Source organism: Ailuropoda melanoleuca, chromosome 13, assembly GCF_002007445.2.
Source record: "Ailuropoda melanoleuca isolate Jingjing chromosome 13, ASM200744v2, whole genome shotgun sequence".
Lineage (NCBI taxonomy): Eukaryota > Metazoa > Chordata > Mammalia > Carnivora > Ursidae > Ailuropoda > Ailuropoda melanoleuca.
The window spans coordinates 86,646,014-86,666,492 of record NC_048230.1 but is presented as its reverse complement, the minus strand read 5'-3'; the positions used below and the strand labels follow the sequence as shown (position 1 = coordinate 86,666,492).

At 38.6% G+C, this 20,479-nt stretch overlaps 1 protein-coding gene across 1 annotated transcript in view; it reads right to left on the bottom strand.

Moving 5' to 3' along the window:
• Positions 1–20,479, bottom strand: part of PCSK2 (proprotein convertase subtilisin/kexin type 2) — a 257,585-nt gene that overhangs the window by 220,639 nt on the left and 16,467 nt on the right. Inside the window, exon 2 of the mRNA XM_034641611.1 lies at positions 1,823–1,927. Within this exon, the coding sequence (XP_034497502.1) occupies positions 1,823–1,927 (105 nt within the window). The remainder of the gene's footprint in view (positions 1–1,822; positions 1,928–20,479) is intronic.

Genomic DNA, 20,479 nt, shown 5'->3' with positions numbered 1-20,479 from the left:
TTGAGAGGAAATACAAATGATTAGAATCACTACTGCATGATCTCTTCTTATTACCTAACCTATCTTATTTTCTTCTCTTTTGGAAACATCACTCCAAACTTCAAGAATAAGCATTTCAAAGGTCATTTCAAGTAAGTGTAAGAATAAGAAAATCTTAGCCTAATGGGCTCAAGGAGTCTCTCTGACCCAAACAATGGCTTCTTAGTTTCCCTGTTCCTCAGTTCTTTTCTCCAAGCATCTCTTTCCTTCTGCCCCAGTTTCTTTTATGTTTCTCTCTCTGGATGATCTTGAGACAACATCTTTAATCATGGAATAGGAATGTGCAATGGACTTTTAAGCAAATATGTAAATAAAAAGAAAATAACTGGCAATAAAGGATAAGATCATAGGGCTGGGATGAAGTGCAGGGAGAACCAGTGGCACAGTGCCCCAGAGTGGTCTTTGTCTACTGGTATCCATTCTGGATCCATAGGTGAAACACACAGGACTTCTGTCCATTGGCTTCCCAAGGGATTCCCCAAGCTCTGAATTGGTACAGCCAGGGCGAAGGCTGTTATGACACAGAAAAGAGAGCCTTTCCCTTAGATAATGGTGCCAGCTTCTTCAACAGACCCTTTAAGAATGCCTGTCATAGGCTGGCAGCAGGCAGCTTGGATCTAACTGTGAAAGTAGATAAAGTGGCTTCTCGAGCAGAATTTCCACTCCAGGGAATGGGGGATCCCCTGGGTTGAGGAGTTAAAGGAAAATTGCCTGTGGCCTGTCAGTTGGTGGTCTGCTGGGGAGTCTGTTTCATCTCCATTCCTAATTAAGGCCCAAATTAAACCCAGTCAAATGTTCACATGAAAAGCCCCACAAGAATGTGTTTCCAGGTTCCATCAATTCAAAAAGAGTCTCATGTGTAAATCCCTAACTCAAATGTCTGACCCACTTATATCCACTTTCCTCCAAGACTCCTGGAGAAGAGTTATGCAGCTGTCAATGTGCAGAGAGCAATTTGCTTGGATTATTAATTCCCCTTTTAAAAAGTGAACTGCATAACAGAAATTATTCTACTCAGTTGATTGAGTCTGTAAGTATAGGGGATGGCAGAAGAGATTTGATGAAGGAAGAGTCGGGGATGACCAAAGTTCTTATTCTAGAAAAGGAGCTGAAGTAATAAGTTTGATTGTGGGGAAGTGAATTAAAGCTTCCCGGGTGAGTAGAAAATGAGATCCGGATTCTAAGAGCAAGGTAAAGATTGTAAGTTAAAAATGGGGGTTAGGAGTACCATCGAGGCATGAGGGTAAATTAGATGAGTGTGAGAAAATATAGGACAAAAGAGCTGAGGTCGTCTTGTGGATGCAACTATACATGGATACTGAGAAGCCTGCTGCCTACTGCAAGCCAATCACTCGCTGGCCCGGTCATTTCTCCATGCCCAATATGGGGCACAGAAACCTTCTCAGAGCATAGGACTCACCAGTAGAAACCTTCCATAAAACAACTCATTAAAGGCTTGGTTTCTCCCCATCCATCACAGGCCAAAACAGGTTCTGAGGCAACCAGAATTCCAAACACAATAATGTAGGAGAAAATAGCCAGTAAAGGGGTGGTATCCCTGTTTATTCCTCCCCTGCCTCACAGCCTATAAAAGATTTACTTATTATGCACAAAGTAGAGGACTGGAGAGTCTCCAATGCCACTCTGCCAAGGATCCATTTTGCTTATCACAATACATTGAGTGTCTTTACTTCAAAATTCCTGGCCCACCCCTTTATACATCCCCTCAGTGGGCTCAGTTGTGGCAGAAGAGGTTGAAAGGCAGGTGTCCAGGGAAACTCACCCTGGGGTCTCTCTCCAGCTGCTGTTTGTGATGTAGGCTGCGTCTTCTCTTGGCCTTTGCAAGGCCATTGTGATAGAAGTGGTACAGGCCTTCAGTGAAGGGAAGCTGTGGAGAGTCAAACAGACATAAGAATAATCAGTTTCTGGGGGTGGCCCTGGGACAGGGAAACCAAAGCTTGGGGTGCATGCAAGGGCTCCATGGGATGGGATGTATATGAGAAAACTGGCAACTTCCTATCTGACTTGGACTTCTATTTCCCTATCGCTGTGCTTTTGTTTTCTCTACTTTTTCTTATATACTGCCCATTCACTTCTCTTCCTCAAATACCTTCTACTCTTTCCTCTATTTCTTTAATTTCTACCCATTTAAGAAAATTTCTTCCTCCATGGAACCCACATCAACTTCTCCATTCTCTTCTCTTGAACTAGTATTTCCACTCCATGTCTGATTGCTCCAGAATCGTATTGTGACCTACTCCTGTCTTCACAGCTGGATTATCTGTCCTGTATCTTAGACTTTCTCTGTGACTCCTTGATGTCTTTCATCATATTGGGCACAGTGCAACCATCTAAATCTAGTACACACCTGTTGGATGATGGGCCAGATTTCCCTCTGTCTCCCTATCCTAAGGATCCTTGGGATTAGGTATGGGTGTTACAGCTAGTTGGAGAAACCATAATAATTAGAGCTTGTCTGCTGCTTAGGGCCTGTCAGATGAGGAAGCTGAAGATTAGAGACTCTAAATAAATTGCTTAAGTTCTTCCCAAGTACAAGAATCTGAGAGAACTTAAAGAGGACTGTCACTTATCCTGTGGTATAATTACGTTTGGGGGCTTATAATGTATAAAGATGTATTAGTACTACAATAATAACACAATAGATGGGAAAAGAATCATAGCTATACTGGAGCAAAGTTTGTGTATACTTTTGAAATTAAGTTGGCATTAATCTGTTTAAATTATTTATTGTTTAAGTTATTTATTGTAATCTCCAATAACTATAAATATATAGTAAAATAAGCAACAAGGTAATTAAAAGTGTGCACTAAAATATTTAACACAAAAATGTCATTATGAAAGAATAGAAAAAAAGTTTATAAGACATATAGACAGCACATAGTAAAATGGCAAGTGTAAATATCTTTTAAGTATTACATTAAATGTAAATGGATTGAAAATTACAATAAAAAGACAGATTTACAGAATGAATGAAAAAAAAAACCCAACCCCATTATTCAACTATAGGCTATCTACAAGAGATACACTTTAGATTCAAATACATAAATGGGTTAAAGTCAAGAGATGTAAAAAGATATATGGTACAAAGAGTAATCAAAAGAGAGGAGGACTGATTATACATATAGTAGATATAATTGATGTTAACAAAGAATGTTCCTACAGACAAGGAATGACATTTTATGGTGATAAAAGAGTTAACACATCAAAAACACAGATAATTATAAATATATATGCATGTAACAACAAAGTCCCCTTCACAAAATAAAAACTGACAAATCAAAGGGAGAAAGAGACAATGCATCAATAACAGTTGGAGACTTTAATAGCCCATTTTCAAAAATAGGTAGAACAAGTATGCAGACCAAAAAGTAAACTGAAGACTTGAACAAAACCAAAAACCAACTAAACCTAAGAGACATTTATGGAATATTCTACCCAACTATAGCAGAATTCATTGTCTTCTCAAGTACACATGGAACATTCTCCAAGATAGATCATATATTAGGCCACAAATCAAGCTTCAATAAATGTAAAAGGAGTAAAATAACACAAAGTATGTTATCTGATCACAATTTCTAATTACATTAAAAATTAATAATAGATGAAAAATTTGGAAATTTGGGAAACAACCTACTCTTAAATAATCAATGGGTCAAAGAAGAAATCACACTGACTGTTCCAAAATACTTTGAGATGCATGAAAACAAAATACAGAATTTAAAAACTTTTGGGGTACAGTTAAAACAGTACTTAGAGGGAAATGTTTACAGAAGTTATATCAATCCTTCAGAAACCCTTCCAAAAAATGGAAAATGAAGGAACACTTCCCAACTCATTCATCAAGGCCAATATTACCCTCAAATGAGAACCAGACAAAGATATCACAAGAAAAGAAAACTGCAGACCACTATTCTTTACAAATACCAGCCCATAAATCCTCATCAAAACACTAGCAAACTGAATCCAGCAATATATACAAATGATTATATTCCATCATCAAGTGGGATTTATCATAGGAATGTGAGGTTGTTTTAACAGCTGAAAATCAGTTAATATAACAATATCAATTGAATAAAGGACAAAACCGCATGATTATCTCAATAAATGCTTTTTTAAAAAAGTATTTAATTAAAATCCAATGTCTAATGATCTTTTTATGTTAAAACATTCAAAAAACTTAGAATGAAAGAGAATTTCCTTAATCCGATAAATGTATCTATGAAAACAAACGGCCAGCATCATAGTTAACATTGAAAGGCTGAATGCTTTCCCCTTAAGATCAGAGCAAGACAAGCTTGTCTGCTCTTGCTACTTATATTCAACAGTGTACTGGTGGTTCCAGCCAGGACAATCAGGCAAGAAATAGAAATAAAGACATCCAGATTGGAAAGAAAAAAAAATTATCTCTATTTGCAGAAGACATAATCTTGTACACAGAAATTCCTGAGAAATCCACCAAAAAAAAAAAAAAACCCTATTCAAATTAACAAATGAGTTCAGTGTGGTTATAAGATATAAAATTAACATACAAAAATCAATTATAGTTCTATATGCTACCTATGACCTATCCAAGAATAGAATTAAGAAAACAACTTCATTTACCTTAACATCAAATAAGTAAAATGCTTGAGAATAAATTTAGCAAAAGAATTACAAGACTTGTACCCTGAAAAGTACAAAACATCATTGAAAGAAATTAAGACATAAATAAATGAAAAGACATCCCATGTTCATGGATTTTTAAGATAGTAATATTCCCCATATTTGCTGATCCTAAAATTCATATGGAAATGCACAGGACCACAAATAGCCAAAGCAATCTCCAAAAAGAACAAAGTTGGAAGACTCACACTTTCCCATTTCAAAACTTAATACAAAGCTACAGTAATCAAAACAGTCTGGTATTGGCATAAGGAGAGACATAGAGTTCAATGGTATAAAATTGAGAGTCCAGAAATAATTCATAGTAACTTCTGGTTAATTGACTTTAACCTTGGCACTATGAAAATTCAATGGGAAAAAGTAGTCTTTTCAACAAGTCATCCTTGGAAAAATGAGTATCTACACAAAAAGAATGAATTTGGATCCTTATCTCACACCACATAAAAATTTGAACGCAAAATTATTTATAGCCCTAAATGTAATTCTTACATTTGAAGCTCTACAAATCTTAGAATAAAATTTAGAAGTAAATATTCATGACCTTAGGCTAGGCAATGACTTCTTAGATGTGACACCAAAAGTACAAAGGATAAAAAACCCTCCAAAATCAGACTTCATTAAAATTAAGAATGTTTGTGCTTCAAAGGAAATCATCAAGAAAATGAAAAAACAACCCACAACATGAGATAAAATGTTATCAAATCATATCTATGATAGGGATTCATACCAGAATATATTAAGAACAATTCAGCAATAAAGTCGAATAACTCAATTTAAAAATGTGCAAAAGATTTGAATATGTATTCTCCAAAAAAGATACAAAAATGACCAATAAACACATGAGAAGTTGTTCAGCATCATTAGTCATTAGAGAATTACAAATCAAAACCACAATGAGATATCACTTTATACCCACTGGAAAAAACAAAAATAAAAACAAAAACTATAAAAACAAGCAAGTGTTGGTGACAATGTTGAAAGAATTTGAACCCTTACACATTGCTTGTGGATAGTGAAATGGCAAAGCCATTTTGGAAAACACTTTGGCAGTTGTTCAAAATGTTAAAATGTTAAAGAATTGATCCAGCAATTCTAATCATAGGTGTATATTTAAGAGAAATGAAAGCATATGTCTACACAAAGACATGCACGGAAATTTTCTTAGTAGCACTATTCACAATATATAAAAACTAGAAACAACCCAATGATGAATGGATAAACAAAATGTGGTCTGTAGATAAAATGGAATGTTATTGGAGAACAAAAAGGAATTAAGTATTGTTACATGCTACAATACAGATGAAACTTAAAAACTAAAGTCTAAACGAAAGAAACAAGACCAAAAAAAAAAAAAAGCCACATATTGTATCATTTCCTTTATATGTAATGTCCAGAACAGATAAACACATAGAAATACAAAGTAGGGGCGCCTGGGTGGCACAGCGGTTAAGCGTCTGCCTTCGGCTCAGGGCGTGATCCCAGCATTCTGGGATCGAGCCCCACATCAGGCTCCTCCGCTAGGAGCCTGCTTCTTCCTCTCCCACTCCCCCCTGCTTGTGTTCCCTCTCTCACTGGCTGTCTCTATCTCTGTCAAATAAATAAATAAAATCTTTAAAAAAAATACAAAGTAAATTAGTGTTTACATCAGGGGCTAAGAGGAGGCAGAGTAATTGATGATGGTACAGGGTTCCTTTTGCGGATGATCAAAATGTTCTAAAAGTAGATTGTGGTAAGATTCCACAACTTTTTGTATATATTAAAAATCACCAAATTGTACATTTTGAAAGGGAAAATTTTATGATTTGTGTATTATGTCTCAATAAAAATGTTATTTAAAAAATGCTGTGATGAACAGCCTTGTAAATGTCACTATATGCATAGATGAGAGTTTTCTTGAAGGATATAGCCCAGGAATTCAATCATTTAATTAGAGATTATGAACATTAGCATTTTTAAAAAGATCTTATTTATTTGAGATAGAGAGAGAAAATGAGCCAGTGTGAGCATGAGCAGGGAGAGAGGCAGAGGGAGAAGCTGACTCCCTGCTGAGCAGGAAGCCCAATGCCAGGCTTGATCCCAGGACCCTGAGATCATGACCTGAGCTGAAGGCTGATGCTTAACCAACTGAGCCACCCAAGTGCCCCTGAACACTCACATTTTGATAAATATCCCCCCCAAATTTTCCTATCGAGTTGTATAAGAAAACCAAAAAAACGAGAATAAAAATATCCATTGTCCATTACTTTTAATAACACTGGGCATTTTAATTCTGCCTATTTGATAAACAAAATATGCCATCTAATTTGGATTTCTTTAATTGTTTTTAAAGTTTGAACATATTTTCCTATGTTTATTAAACATTTTAAATCCTTCTCTTTGAATTGTCTGTTTGTGTCTTTCATGCCTTTTGCTATTGCTTGTCATAAGCCAGGTACTGTGTTTTGCCTGGAGATGCAAGGATAAATATGAGATGCAACTAGCTCTCAATCCACCAGGGAAGGCCTATTTACACACAGCAGCATATAAATAGTACTCTGTGATGGGATGATTTAAGAGCATGAGTTCTGGGGTGCCGTTGTTTAAATTCTGGCTCTTCCACTTAACATGACCTTCTGGCAAGTTCTTTAACCCTTCTGGGCCTCAAGTTACTTATAAAATAGGAGTGTCTCCTTTTCACATTGTCTGAGAATTAAGTGAAATAATGCATGGAAAGCTCTTGGAATAATGCCTGGAATGTAGTGGCCCTCAGTAAGTATTAGCAAGTATTTTTATTGTTAGAGTACAGTGTGCTCCAACACAGTTATGGGCAAGGTGCCATTAGAACCTGAAGGAGAGATTACTTCAGTCAGAGGGATATCTGAGGAATGTTCATTAAATTTCTGGAGGAAGGGAAGGTATTCAGACAAAGGGAATATTTTCGTTTTTACAAAAGTATGTATTTTCCTAATGTTTCAATTTTGAAGAGTGTCGTTATTTTAAAAACATAGGTGCAAGTTCTTTGACAGTCTTCCCATCAAGAGATGGAGTACATGATCTCAACTCTTGAATCTGGGGGAATGTGACTGGTTTGATCAAAAGCATATGGTGAAAATGATGTGACTTTTGAGGCTAGGTCATAAGAGGCCATGTGACGTCTGCCTTGTTCATCAGAACACTTTCTTTTAAAGTCCTGATCTGCCATTTAAGAAGTTCAACTACTCCCAGGCTGCCATGCTATGAGGAAGCCCAAGCAACTTTGGGAGCCTTGTGGAGGACTTTGGTTGACAAGCTTGGTTGGGCCATGTCTTCAAGTCACCCCATTTTGGGTGATAAATATATAAATGGGAAGCTTTGGAGGATCCTGGACTCCAGGCATGCTAATCATCCTTCAGCTACAAAGTCTTCCCAACTGAATTCCTATGTGGACGCTCAGCAAGCCCTCCAGACAGTGTCATGCCTGCATTTCTGATTCCAATTCCATGAACATAAAAAAATGGCTGTTGTTTCGTACTACCAAGCTCTAGGTTGGTTTGTTACTCCGCAACAGATAACAAGAAACAAATAGCTGGCTAAAAATGAGTTTTGTTCCCTCAGCTTTTAGGACTTTGCAAACTTGAAATTCTACACTATTGGTTCTGTTTGTTAACTGGTGATACCAGCCTGGAACAGCTCCATTAGGGTCCCTCAAGTGACCTTGCTGGTACAGTGGAGAGGTGGCCTTGGGGTCAGAGCAGCAGATACTGGGTGAACTTCAAAGGCACAGCAAACTTGTCTAGGAGTCTGATGTGTGAATGAAAATCTTTTGGAACACTGCAGCTTTTGTGATTTAGTTCTTGTTCATTAAAATCACATTCTTCAGGGCAAATTAAACATAAATATTTCATGTGCATTTTCCAGGCTCAGTGGTTCTTGAACGGTTTTTTCCACTTAACTCCACTGATATACTCAGGATAATGTCAAGATTTGACTTTAAAAGTGAGGGTTGGTGGAGGATGGAAAAGGAAAGAAAATATAAGTGTGCTGACCTTTTGCTTTCCAAAGACTTGTGCCTCTGATCACTGTCAGGTGGTATGAACTTGGGAGTTCTATTTCCTGTTGTGGGAGGCATGATGAATCTGAGAATTTTTAACATGAGCAAGGACTTTGAAGTTATCTAGCACCAGTGAGGATTGGAGGGACATTATTTTGGCTTTGTTTTACTGATTTTCAGAAAGCAATGGGGGCAAAGGAAAACCCTTCCTTACAGTGGAATTCCAACTAATAAATGTAGAAGTAATGATAGAAATGGATACCACCCTTTAGGAAATACCATGGTAATAATTGTGGCTGGCAAGCATCAGCAATGATACTAAACTTAGTGGGTGAAATATAATGATAAATAAAGAGAAATAATATCTTTATAGTGGAGAAATCTGAGAGACACTGTTTTAAAGAAGTGATCAAGTTAACTTCACCAGAGATGAAATGTTTCAAAATCATGTCCCTTGTGATACGGTGCACCAAGAAGAAGACAACATCACTTATGTGATTGCATATCCTGGATTGGATCCCAGATCAGTAGAAAGGACATTAGTGAGAAAAATTTGAACAGTCTGTAGATTAATTAGTAATATTATATCAGTTATTTTCCTGGCTTTGGTATTTGTGCTATGGTTATGTAAGATGTTAACTTGGGAAAGGTTAGATTCAGGCAGTATCTTTCTTTTTGTGACTGGTTTATTTCACTCAGCACAATATCTTCAAGGTTCACCCATGCGTGGCATGTGTCAGAATTTGTTCCCTCTTTAAGGCTGAATATGCCTTAAGTGTATAATGTGTATTGATGAATACCCGGGTTGCTTCCACCTTTTGGCCATTACGAACCATGCCACTATGAACACGTGTGTGCATGTGATATTTTTGAAAAAAAAAAAAGGTTAAGTCTAAAGTTATCTCCAAACTGAAATTTTAAAAATGTAAAAATATTTTAAAAATTAAATTGGCATGCCCTTAAGAGGACATTCAAGCCAGAGGCCCCACCACATCCTATTGTCAGGTACAGAGGTCATTTCAATGGTTATGCTACCTGAAGTCAATTGGGTTGCACCTTGGCTCAGTCTAATCGTTTCATTTTATAAAATGAGAAAAGGCTCCGGCTCAGGGAAGGGCAGGGCTCGCCCAGTTGAGAAGGAGCACCTGGCCAACTGGAAATCAGCACCCTTCCCATCATGCTGCTTCCACTGCAGCCTCAGGCTATGCTCCAGCCATCTTTGCAACTATGGCTAGGAATCCGAGTTTGCAGGCTGGAATTCCTAATGAAGATAAGTGTGACCGAAAGATAGCCAAGCTGGTGAGTGACATCCCCTCTGCTATGTTCTTGGGGCCCAAGACCTGGGATTCTTTGATTAGGGGCAATGTTGTGGCTAGGTTAGAGATGGAGCTAACTGGTCTTATGGAGCTGAAATTGAAAAGTGGAAATGAACAGGCAAATTGACTGATCACAGACCTAATGGAAGATTGGTCTCCAGGCATTTGTTATTTTTTGATGTCGTTCTGCCTCTTGTCTTTGGGCTGTAGATCCCAAACCTGTTATCCTCTGAACATCTAAGAAGGGCTGTCTGAGGAGATCAGTGTGCAAGCATGAGGCCACCACAAGCAGAGAAAGACAGATGCTGTATAGTTTACAGTAGTACAAGGTTGCTGCCTACACAGACCTCGATGATGTAATGCTCATGCATTCCCCAGTTTTTCAAGTAGAATGCTAATCTTAGAAATAGAAAAGCCATATTAGAAATAGTCTTAGGTCTCCAAACACTCAGCTGAGTGGTCCTGTAACAAACCTCTCATATACACCAGCACTTTGTATATTTTCAAATGTTTTCTTCACTTACACACAAACGCTCACACACACACACACACACACACACACACACACACACATTTCTTTTATACCATCACCTTTTTTTCTTAAGGCAAAATATGCTTGGCTCCAGGAGGAAGGAGAAAAACAAGTGAAAGAAGAATTTACAGCAAATTGTCAGCTTGAAGGTTCAGGCTGGGTGACAGTATAATAACGTTGCTAGCTCAGACTTGCAGAGTTTTTAGAAATTCTCATTATGCCGGAAAATTTTATGGATCCCAACAACACTTCCTATTGCCTTTCTTCCTTCCCTCTTGCTTCCTTTCCCCTGATGACCATGGCTCCAAGCTAAAGCTCTTCTCTGAACCCAGACATTCCCAATCCTCAACGAGAGGGAACCTCAGGGAGCCGGCAACCAATTATGAACCCATCAAAAGGCATGTGAAATCCTCCCAGAACCCACTGCCTGCTTTCCTTTGGACCAGAGTTTTATCCATTTACACAACCCGTGGATGCTCCAGAAGGGCTGTAAGCATGGCCTGCACCCCAAATTTTGTGCTTCTATGCATTTGCTCGTTCTCAGCAGAGCCCACAGCTTCTGAGAGATTCTCAAATGGGTCCAGAGCCTCCAGACAGTTAAGACTGTCTGGTTTAGGCCCATTATATTATTTGCCTACTTTCTTTGCATTTGTCCATTGTGCTGATTTTCAGGATGCTCAATCAGGCTAAGTTGGGAGTCTAGTTTGATAGAACGTTGGATGTCATTCCACATAGAAAGATTTTTATAATTTTATTATCAAGAGGAGCTGCTGTCAAGAGGTTTAAGGAATAAAAACTGGGAAACAAAAACAATATATCAAGGACTGAAAATGGCTCAGCTGATAATGGCTTATCAATTTCATTTTGGGCCCTGCATTTTGTAGACAGATCTAGGCTCTGCATTACACTGACATTTCTTCAGATCATTCTTAATTTTCCTGGATCACATGCAATCTCTGCAGTGGCACTAAGGATGGGGAGAATGGGGAGGGGGTGGGGGACGACCAGGCTCTTCCTTACAGGTACTTAGAGGCCAGTGAGGAAATGCACAAACAGGAAAATTATATTGTGTAGTGGACAGAAACATAGGACAGTACGGAAAAACGAAGACTAGAAATAGAGATTGTGGTTGGGAAGTAGGCAAGGGAAGTTGGGAGAACAGAGAAAGAGAGAGGAAGGGGCAGGCTGAGGACTTCTATTGGAGGTGCAGGGCAAGTTGGTGTGATTTAGATAGTGTTGAAAAGCCTTTCTTTGCCTCTCAATGTTCCTGCTTAGCCCCATCGTAAACTTCGTGTGTGTGCGTGCGTGTGTGTGTGTGTGTGTGTGTGTGTGTGTTGAATGCTTGGTCTCATGAAAGTGTGGTTATCTCTGGGAGGACTAACTGTCTAAACCATAGCTAGCTAAATGCCTCTATTCAGACTTGCTGATGGAATGGAAGTTCCTGGGGTTAGAAAGGAAGAGAAGAGGTGTAAGAGGCAGAAAAGGGGATACCAAAGGCCTGTATTACAATCATGCCCCAGTCTGAACAATCTCTTAGATACAGGTTGTAAACGCTCACCCCTACTGACTTACAGCTTTCTCTCAACCAAAGCTCCTTCTCTTTAGAGTCTGGACCTAGGATCACACCTCTAAGCTATTTGAATCCTTTCACTTCTTTCTGTCTTACTTTGGAAAGAGAGGGACAAAAAGTGGGCCTGGAGAACAACAGGTAAAGACCACCTCTGTTCCTGCAAAAGACTCTTCCTTCGTCTTATGGCTTCCTAGGGCCACTGTTAGCTGCCTCTGCTGTCAGGCTCTTGGATGATTCACAAAGAAGCTCAAAGAACATGATCAATGGCTGAGGATTGGAAGACAGGCAAATCTGCAGAGGGAGGCTGCTACTCTGATGGCTGAGGAGCCCAGGGGATCCTCGTTAAAGTTCTCTAGCATTGGAGGAAACTTCTCAGTCACTCAGGGTTCGGTCATGTATCATCACGCGAATGTGTGTTACAAAGAACCACACATCTTAGTAGCTTCAAACAGCAGCCATCTGTTTAGCTCACAATTTCCTGGGTCAACAGTTTAGGCTCACTGAGTGGTAGTTCAGGTCTTGACTGGGCTACTTCGCGCATGTGTAGTTAGTTGTAGTTTATGGGATTGGCTCTGCTTTTGAGCGCTGGTTGGCTATTAGCGGGGCACCTCAGTTCTCCTCCAACTGGTCTCTCATCCTCCAACACCCTTGCCCAGGCTTGTTCTCATGGATGAGGCATGGTTCTAAAAGTAAACATAACAGGGCAAAAAACTAGAAGGGAATGTGTAAGGCCCCTCTAGTCCTGGGCTTAGAACTGGCACACCAGCACTTTTACCATATTCTTTCGGCCAAAGCAAGTCAAAGGCTAGCCCACAGTCAGAATAGAGAGGATTTCAAAATTCCAGGGCAAATCTAGGAAGGCCAGTAATTGGGCCATTAATAAAATCAATGTACCATAATCAGAGCATACCAGGAGACCCACCTGGAAGATGCCTTGTGGACCAGCTCATGCTTTGGGACATTCCAATAGCCATCACCCCCCAGAAGGCAGGGCATGAATGCCAACACTTTTGAATCTGCTAGACGGGATTATTGACACACACAGGAAGTCATCCTCAAACCACAAACCAGGGTGTTGCCAGTCCCCAGCAGAAAACAGCTCAAGGAAAAGATCCATTTGTAAATTCACCTTGCCACCTATATCAGGATCTTGAAAAAAATAACCCTATTTTCTGATTGAAGCAGTCCTGTAAGGTGGGTGCTATTATTTCTGTTTTAAGTATGAGGAGACAGAGGTTTGAACCCAGGTCTGGCTGACTTTGAAGCCCATGTTCTTTCTCCTATTTTTTCACTCTCCCTCAAATTTCTTTCCTATGTAGGACTTGTCTTTCTTTGGGCCCGTCAGAGGATGGACCCTGCATGTTACTGATACCTACCCAGAGACCATTACTGGTTCCCCTGGGTTGTGTGCAAGGTAAGCTGATCTCAACAAGAATTCTGAAGCTTGCAAATAGGTTGGAATGTCAACTTTAGGGCAAAGAAAGGGAAAAGCCTATTTTCTAGCATGATTTTATTTCTTAATTAAAACAACAAAAAGTCATTTGTTTAACCTGATACACAGATTAAATATCTATTCCCATCATGAAATAGGAAACTTTTTTAAAAAACGCAGACTACTATATCAGCTATGAAGTCACAGCTGCCATCCAGAGCAAGGGTAGGGATAGTCTGATTGACAGCCCAAGATGGTGAGGGAACAGACCATACTCCTCAGGTTCACATTGGACTACACCCCCTGGTTGGTCAGGAACCAACCAACTTCCACAGTACAGAAAGGAGGTGCCTTTTATTCAACCATTTTCTGGAGAACACACTGCACTTAATAACCCCTTCTTAAACCAGGAACCCTGAATGTTTTTCGACCCATACTTTTCAGATTGGACCTTTACATTTTCATTTTTCCACTTGTGATTGACTATGAAAGGCTGGTAGTGTCTAATTTCTGTAAGTGCTCTGATCATCTGTCTTACCTTGTTCTCATTGTCAGCCAACTGAATATCTTCAGTCAGTCCCAGCAGAGCAATTCCAACCTGTAGCCAAGTGGACCATGCACATCTTACAGTAGGGAAACACTTATTCCTTATGTGAAGATTCATACACAGTACTGGTTTTGTATGGAATGTTAGGGATCAGAAGAATCTTAAGCTTAAAAAAATTGAACTAAGGACACATTGCCTAAATCTTCATCTTTCAAAATTATCCTGGTATGCCAAAAAGAACACTGTCTCTGGAGACAGTGTTGGGGACAACCGTAGGCTCCACGAGGACAATCCCTGTTTTGCTTCCAAGTAACCAGTATAGGGCATGTGCATAAAAAATTGGGAAATTCTAGATTGAACTTGGGAGGAGTTGCTAAGTAGCTGCAGGCCTCAGTGTAGATGGCTATCTCTGAGTATGGCATTCTTTGGGCATTAGCAAAACATTTAATGCTTCGGGAGGCAGGGAGGAAATATCAGTATGTGAGACAAAAAGGAGCAGTGAAGCTTATAGTAAATTGGAGAGTACACGCCTTCTTTAGGACAAAAAGATTGCAAGAACTATGGTGGCCAAACAAAACTTAACTTGTGAGACCATGAGTGATACATATTGTACCTTCTAGCTCTGAACAGTCTGGAACTCTACTAAGTGCTTAGCAAAAGGCACATCTAATTAAGAGGGTTTGAACTCATAGAAACTTATGAGATTGAACTGGGAGTCGAAGTACCCTCATGTGTTCTAGTGGGGAAAAAAATCCAGTTGATTATAGATGTGACTGAGACTATCTGTTATTTTTGTCTGTGGTTGGGCCCAAGCTCTCTTCAACAGTTGTGGAAGACAAGAGAGATTAATCACTACCAAGCATCAGCCCTGAAGTTGTGGCTATCTCAAAATGACATAGGAGAAGAAGGGGTGAAAAGTAGTCACCTGAGCTGTGAATTCACTTAATGATTTCTTCACAAGCAAGCTGTTTGTTGTTGTTGTTTTTTTTTCAAAACCCGAAATAACCCAGAAGGAGGCTGTATTTGGCCAAGTCAATATCAAATGTGATTTCTTAATGAAGTTCACTAGTGCCATATAAAATTCCACATAGATAATAAGGCTAGAGGAAAGGAACTCATGTTTGACATACATTTGTTTGTTTGTGTATCTGAGAGCGGTGGTATTAAGATTAAATTAAATATTGAAATACCGGTTTCAGTCTCGCTGGGATAAAGGTTCAGAGAGCTCAGAAAAGGTTGTAAAAGAAGAAAGGGGGTTTAAAGGGAAAAAAGCTGATTGCATTTTCAAGGAGTAAGTAGCTATAAAAATGATGCTGCATTTGCCTTCATTACTGCAGAAAGGTCTTCACAATACATTGCTTTTGGAAAAACAAAACGGTGTGTGCAAGTAAGGTTACTACTTGGAAAGATGTTCAGCTAATATTCACCCAAATGTTAATAATGGGTGGCAAATTTTGGGATGATTTAATTTTTTTTCAGTTTACCTCTTTATTATTTTCTACAATGACCTTTGTAGACTCTTAAAACGGACATATATAATAAAGGTAATTTCATTTTGTTGAATAAAAGAAGTGTACTTCATAGTATCTCAGCATTTTCACATGGAAATGGCCCAATAGAGTAGCTAGCACTATGTCTCACTTTACAGAGGTTGTGAGGCACCTGAGCTCCTCTTGGGGAGTGAATTGCCTTTATCTGGGAGAGTCCTGTGATGGTTGGTAGGGTCCTAAGGCCATGGGTGCCTAGGGAACAAAAAAATCTGCTCTGCGTAGGAATAATCTGCTTCACCTATGAGAGGAAGGAATGAAGAGGAAATGAAGGGACAGAAAAAAGAAAGGGAAGCAGAGCCAGTAAGAGGTGTGAGGGCTGGCATGACATGGGGCAAAGAGGCCACTGCTCAAACCCCAGTGGTGGGGTGGCCGAAGGATGTCTTAAAGCATGCCTGGTGCTTGCTTTAAAGTTGTTTGTATTTTACAACATAAATCCCCTCTCTGCACCCCTGACATCTTCAGTAAAATACATCATAGTTACAAATGCCTTGGGTGAGTGGTTAGGGTTAGGTAGGTGTTAGGGTTAGGTAGGTGGGGAAATCAAGGTTGAGGTTGAATTTCACACCTGTTAGCATAATGAAGAATAAAAATTGCATGTGTGTGATGAAGACATAATTTGTTAACTAAAAAGATTTACTGGGAGCAGAAAATTGGATCCAGAAGTGAAAAGGGGATCCAGCTTCCACCCTCAGAATTTACAGGAATGTTGAGAAGAGCTTAGGACTTCTACAGGTCACATAATTGTGCGGGGTGGGAGGATTGGCAGAATCCTATCTAGATCCTGAAGTCCAGGCATTTCTAGTTGACATCTGGATTATATAGATTTAAAAAAGTGAGGTTCAGAAATTTAAACAATCTGATCAAGGTCATACTGCTCTATATAGTGGCAGAAGTTGGATGAAACCTCATGGTTATTGAGAAAACTGAACTCTCTCAGTTTCATAGAGGGAGAGACTTGAATGTTAATTTTGAGCCAATATATCTTTTTTGGGGTAATTTCTTATTTTTGAAATAATTTCAAACTCACAGAAAAGTTTCAGGAATAGGGCAAGGAATGTTCATAGAACTTTTACCCAGAGTCCTCAGTCATTAACATTTACTGTGTTTTCTTTATCATTTTTTCTATACATACATATTAATTTTGTTGAATTTTCTGAGTGTAATTTGTAGAACGTATTTGTTTTCTAAGAACAAGGCAGTACATAGATCATAATCAGAAAACTAACATTGATATGATATTTTCTAATTTGCAGACATCACTTATAGCTGTCAATTATCTTAACAATACTTGTGGTTAAGAAAAAAATCTGACCCAAGTTTCAATACAGGATCACTTGTTGCATGTAGTTTCCAATTTTTTTTTTAACCTGAAAGTGTTTCTTAGTTTGTCTGTCTTTGTCTTTCATGACCCTAAAACTTTTGAAAAGAACAGACCAATTGTTTTGTAGGGTGTCATTCAGTTGGAAATTGTCCAATGTTTTCTTTCTCTCTCTCTCTCTTTAGGATTTTATTTATCTATTTGAGAGAAAGAGAGAGCATGAGCTGGGGGAGGTGCAGAGAGAGAGGGAGAAGGAGACTCCCTGCAGAGCACAGAGCCCAAAGTGGGCCATCCAAGACACTGAGATCCTGACCTGAGTGGAAGCCAGAGGTTTAACTGGCTGAGCCACCCAGGCACCCCGTCCAATGTTTTCTTATCATTAGATTGAAATTATGCGTTTTGGCAGGGATATCACACACATCATGGTGTATGGTCTTGATGCAATGTACACAGTCTTTCAAATGCAACTACCTTAAGTTCAGATTAGCTATTCATCTCACCCACCTAATAGTCAATTTACAGACTGAGCCCAAGGCACATTTGTGGGCACATTCAGTGCTACTTTCTCATGTAGTTCTGAACATCCAAGTGTGAGGGTACTTAATAAGTTAAAAACAGAGCCTACACTAAGAATGAGAAAGTAGACTTTGAAATAAAAGCAATGCCATTTACATTAGCACCCCCCAAAATGAAGTACTTAGATATAAATCTAATAAAACATGTGCAAGATATGTTTGAAGAAAACTATAAAACTCTGATCAATGATGTCAAAGAAGTAAATAAAGGGAGAGGTATTCCATGTTCATGGATAGCAAGAATTAATATTGTTAAGATGTAAGTTCTTCCCAACTTGATCTGTAGATTCAATTCAATCCCAATAAAACTCCCAGTAAATTGTTTTGCGGATATCGACAAATTGACTCCAAAGGTTATATACAGAGGCAAGAGACCTAGAATTGGCAACACAATATTGAATGAGAAGAACAAAGTTGGAGGACTGACACTACCTGACTTCAAGATTTACTATAAAGCTACTTTAATTGAAGCAGTATGGAATAGGTGAAAGAATAGATTAAGTGATCAATAAGCCTGATAGAGGGCCCAGAAATAGGCCTGCATAGATATAGTCAACTGGTCTTTGACAGAGGAGCAAAGGTAATACAGTGAAATAAAGTTTCTTTAAAACTGATGCTGGAAAGACTGGACAGCCACGTGCAAAAAAAAAAAAAAAAAGTCTAGTCGCAGACCTTACATCCTCCACAAAAATTAACTCAAAGTGGATCATAGACCTGAATGTAAAACACAAAACTGTAAAACTCCTAGAAAATAGCATAGGAGAAAATCTAGATGACCTTGGGTATGTAAGGCCTTTTAAGTTACCACACCAAAGACACAATCTATGAAAGAAATAATTGATAAGCTGGACTTCATTAAAATTAAAACCTNCACAAAACTGTAAAACTCCTAGAAAATAGCATAGGAGAAAATCTAGATGACCTTGGGTATGTAAGGCCTTTTCAGTTACCACACCAAAGACACAATCTATGAAAGAAATAATTGATAAGCTGGACTTCATTAAAATTAAAACCTTCTGCTCTATGAAAGAAAATATTAAGAGAATTAGAAGACAACCCACAGACTAGGAGAAAATATTTGCAAAAGACATGTAAAGGACCATTATACAAAATAAACAAAGAACTCTTAAAACTCAACAATCCAGAATACAAACAACCCAGTTAAGAAATTGACCAAAGATCTTNGAGCCTGATGTGGGGCTCGATCCCATAACGCTGGGATCACGCCCTGAGCCGAAGGCAGACGCTTAACCGCTGTGCCACCCAGGCACCCCAAAGATCTTAACAGACACCTCATCAATGAAGACATACAAGTGGCAAATAAGCATATAAAGAGAAAGTCCACATCATATAAGAAACTGCAAATTAAAACAACAATAAGGTATCACTACATATTTATTAGAATGACCAAGATCTGGAACACTACCACCAACACATGCTGGTGAGGTGATGGAGCAACAGGAACTCTCTTCACTGCTGGTGGGAATACAAAATTGTACAGCCTCTTTGGAAGACAGTTTAGTAGTTTCCTACAAAACTAAGCATATGCTTACCATACATCTGAGTAATGGCACTCTTTGGTATTTACGCAAAGAAGTTGAAAACTCCTGTTTACACAAAGAGCTTCACATGGATGTTTATAGCAGCTTTATTCATAATTGCTAATACATGGAAGTATCCAAGATATCCTTCAGTAGGTGAATGGATAAAATGTGGTACATACAGATAATGAAATATTATTCAGTGCTAAACAAAAAGAGCTATCAAACCATAAAAAGACATGGAGAAAACTTAAATGCATATTATTCAGTGAAAGAAATTGATCTGGAAGGCTACATACTGTATGATTCCAATTCTCTGATATTCCTCAAAACACAAAACTGAACAGACAATAAAAAGATCAGTGTTTTCCAGGGGTGGAGGAGGGGAGAGATGAACAGCAGAGAAGAGATGATTTGGGGGGCTATCAAAATAGTCTGTATGATAGTATAATGATGGATAGATGTCATTATACTTTTTTCCAAACCCATAGAATTTACGNAAAAATATATATAATCTATTTCCGTGGATTCTGATTGCTATACTTATCCAACCAGGGAGCAACATGTTGGGAATGGAATATAAAGTGTTTTTATTTTTTAATTATTACTTTTATTTATTTTTATCATTTTTGAAAAATCTTGGAGAGCATGGTTGGGCAGTGAAGAAAATAGGGATAAGGAGTCGGATATTTTGAATAAACACGATGACTCCAAAACTATAAAGGAATATAATCATTGAAAGTACTCAGTAAGAAGCTGTTCCATTCTTAGCAGAAAGACATATGGAGGCACAGAAAGTGCTATGCTATCTCATAAAAATCAATCAATGAGAAACAGTGCAAGACAATTTCATACAGAAGGCAAACAAGCCACATTATTTAGATGAATAAAGTAAATATGATTTCACTAGAAGAGTGGAAGTCTTGACAGCTCCTTTGAACAGCTGCCGCTCATATAGCAGAGAAGCCTAATTGTTTATATGTGCCTTCAGCTCCTCCGTCAACAGGAGGAGTCCTGTGGAGTGAGGATGCCATTTCCTTGCATAACTAGGTGTGACAGAGAATATTCAACCTCAGCTTATCGGGGCATGTTATAAGTTTAGCCTGGTCTGAGAAGGTCCTTTGTGTAGAGAACCAGAGTTTTCCACATCCCAACTCATAAAATAGGTATTTGTTAAAGCTGGATGGAGTCATCAGATCAGGTGAAGTCTTATAAACTGGCCTGGAGAACTTATAGCATGCTTTCATTTGCACATAAATCTAAATATGTCACCTTTCTGTCTATAGAATCCATCCCTTTCAATGTTCTTATCTCTGTAGGACTCAATAAAAACCTGCTAATAAAATATGAATGCATGGGTGGATGTT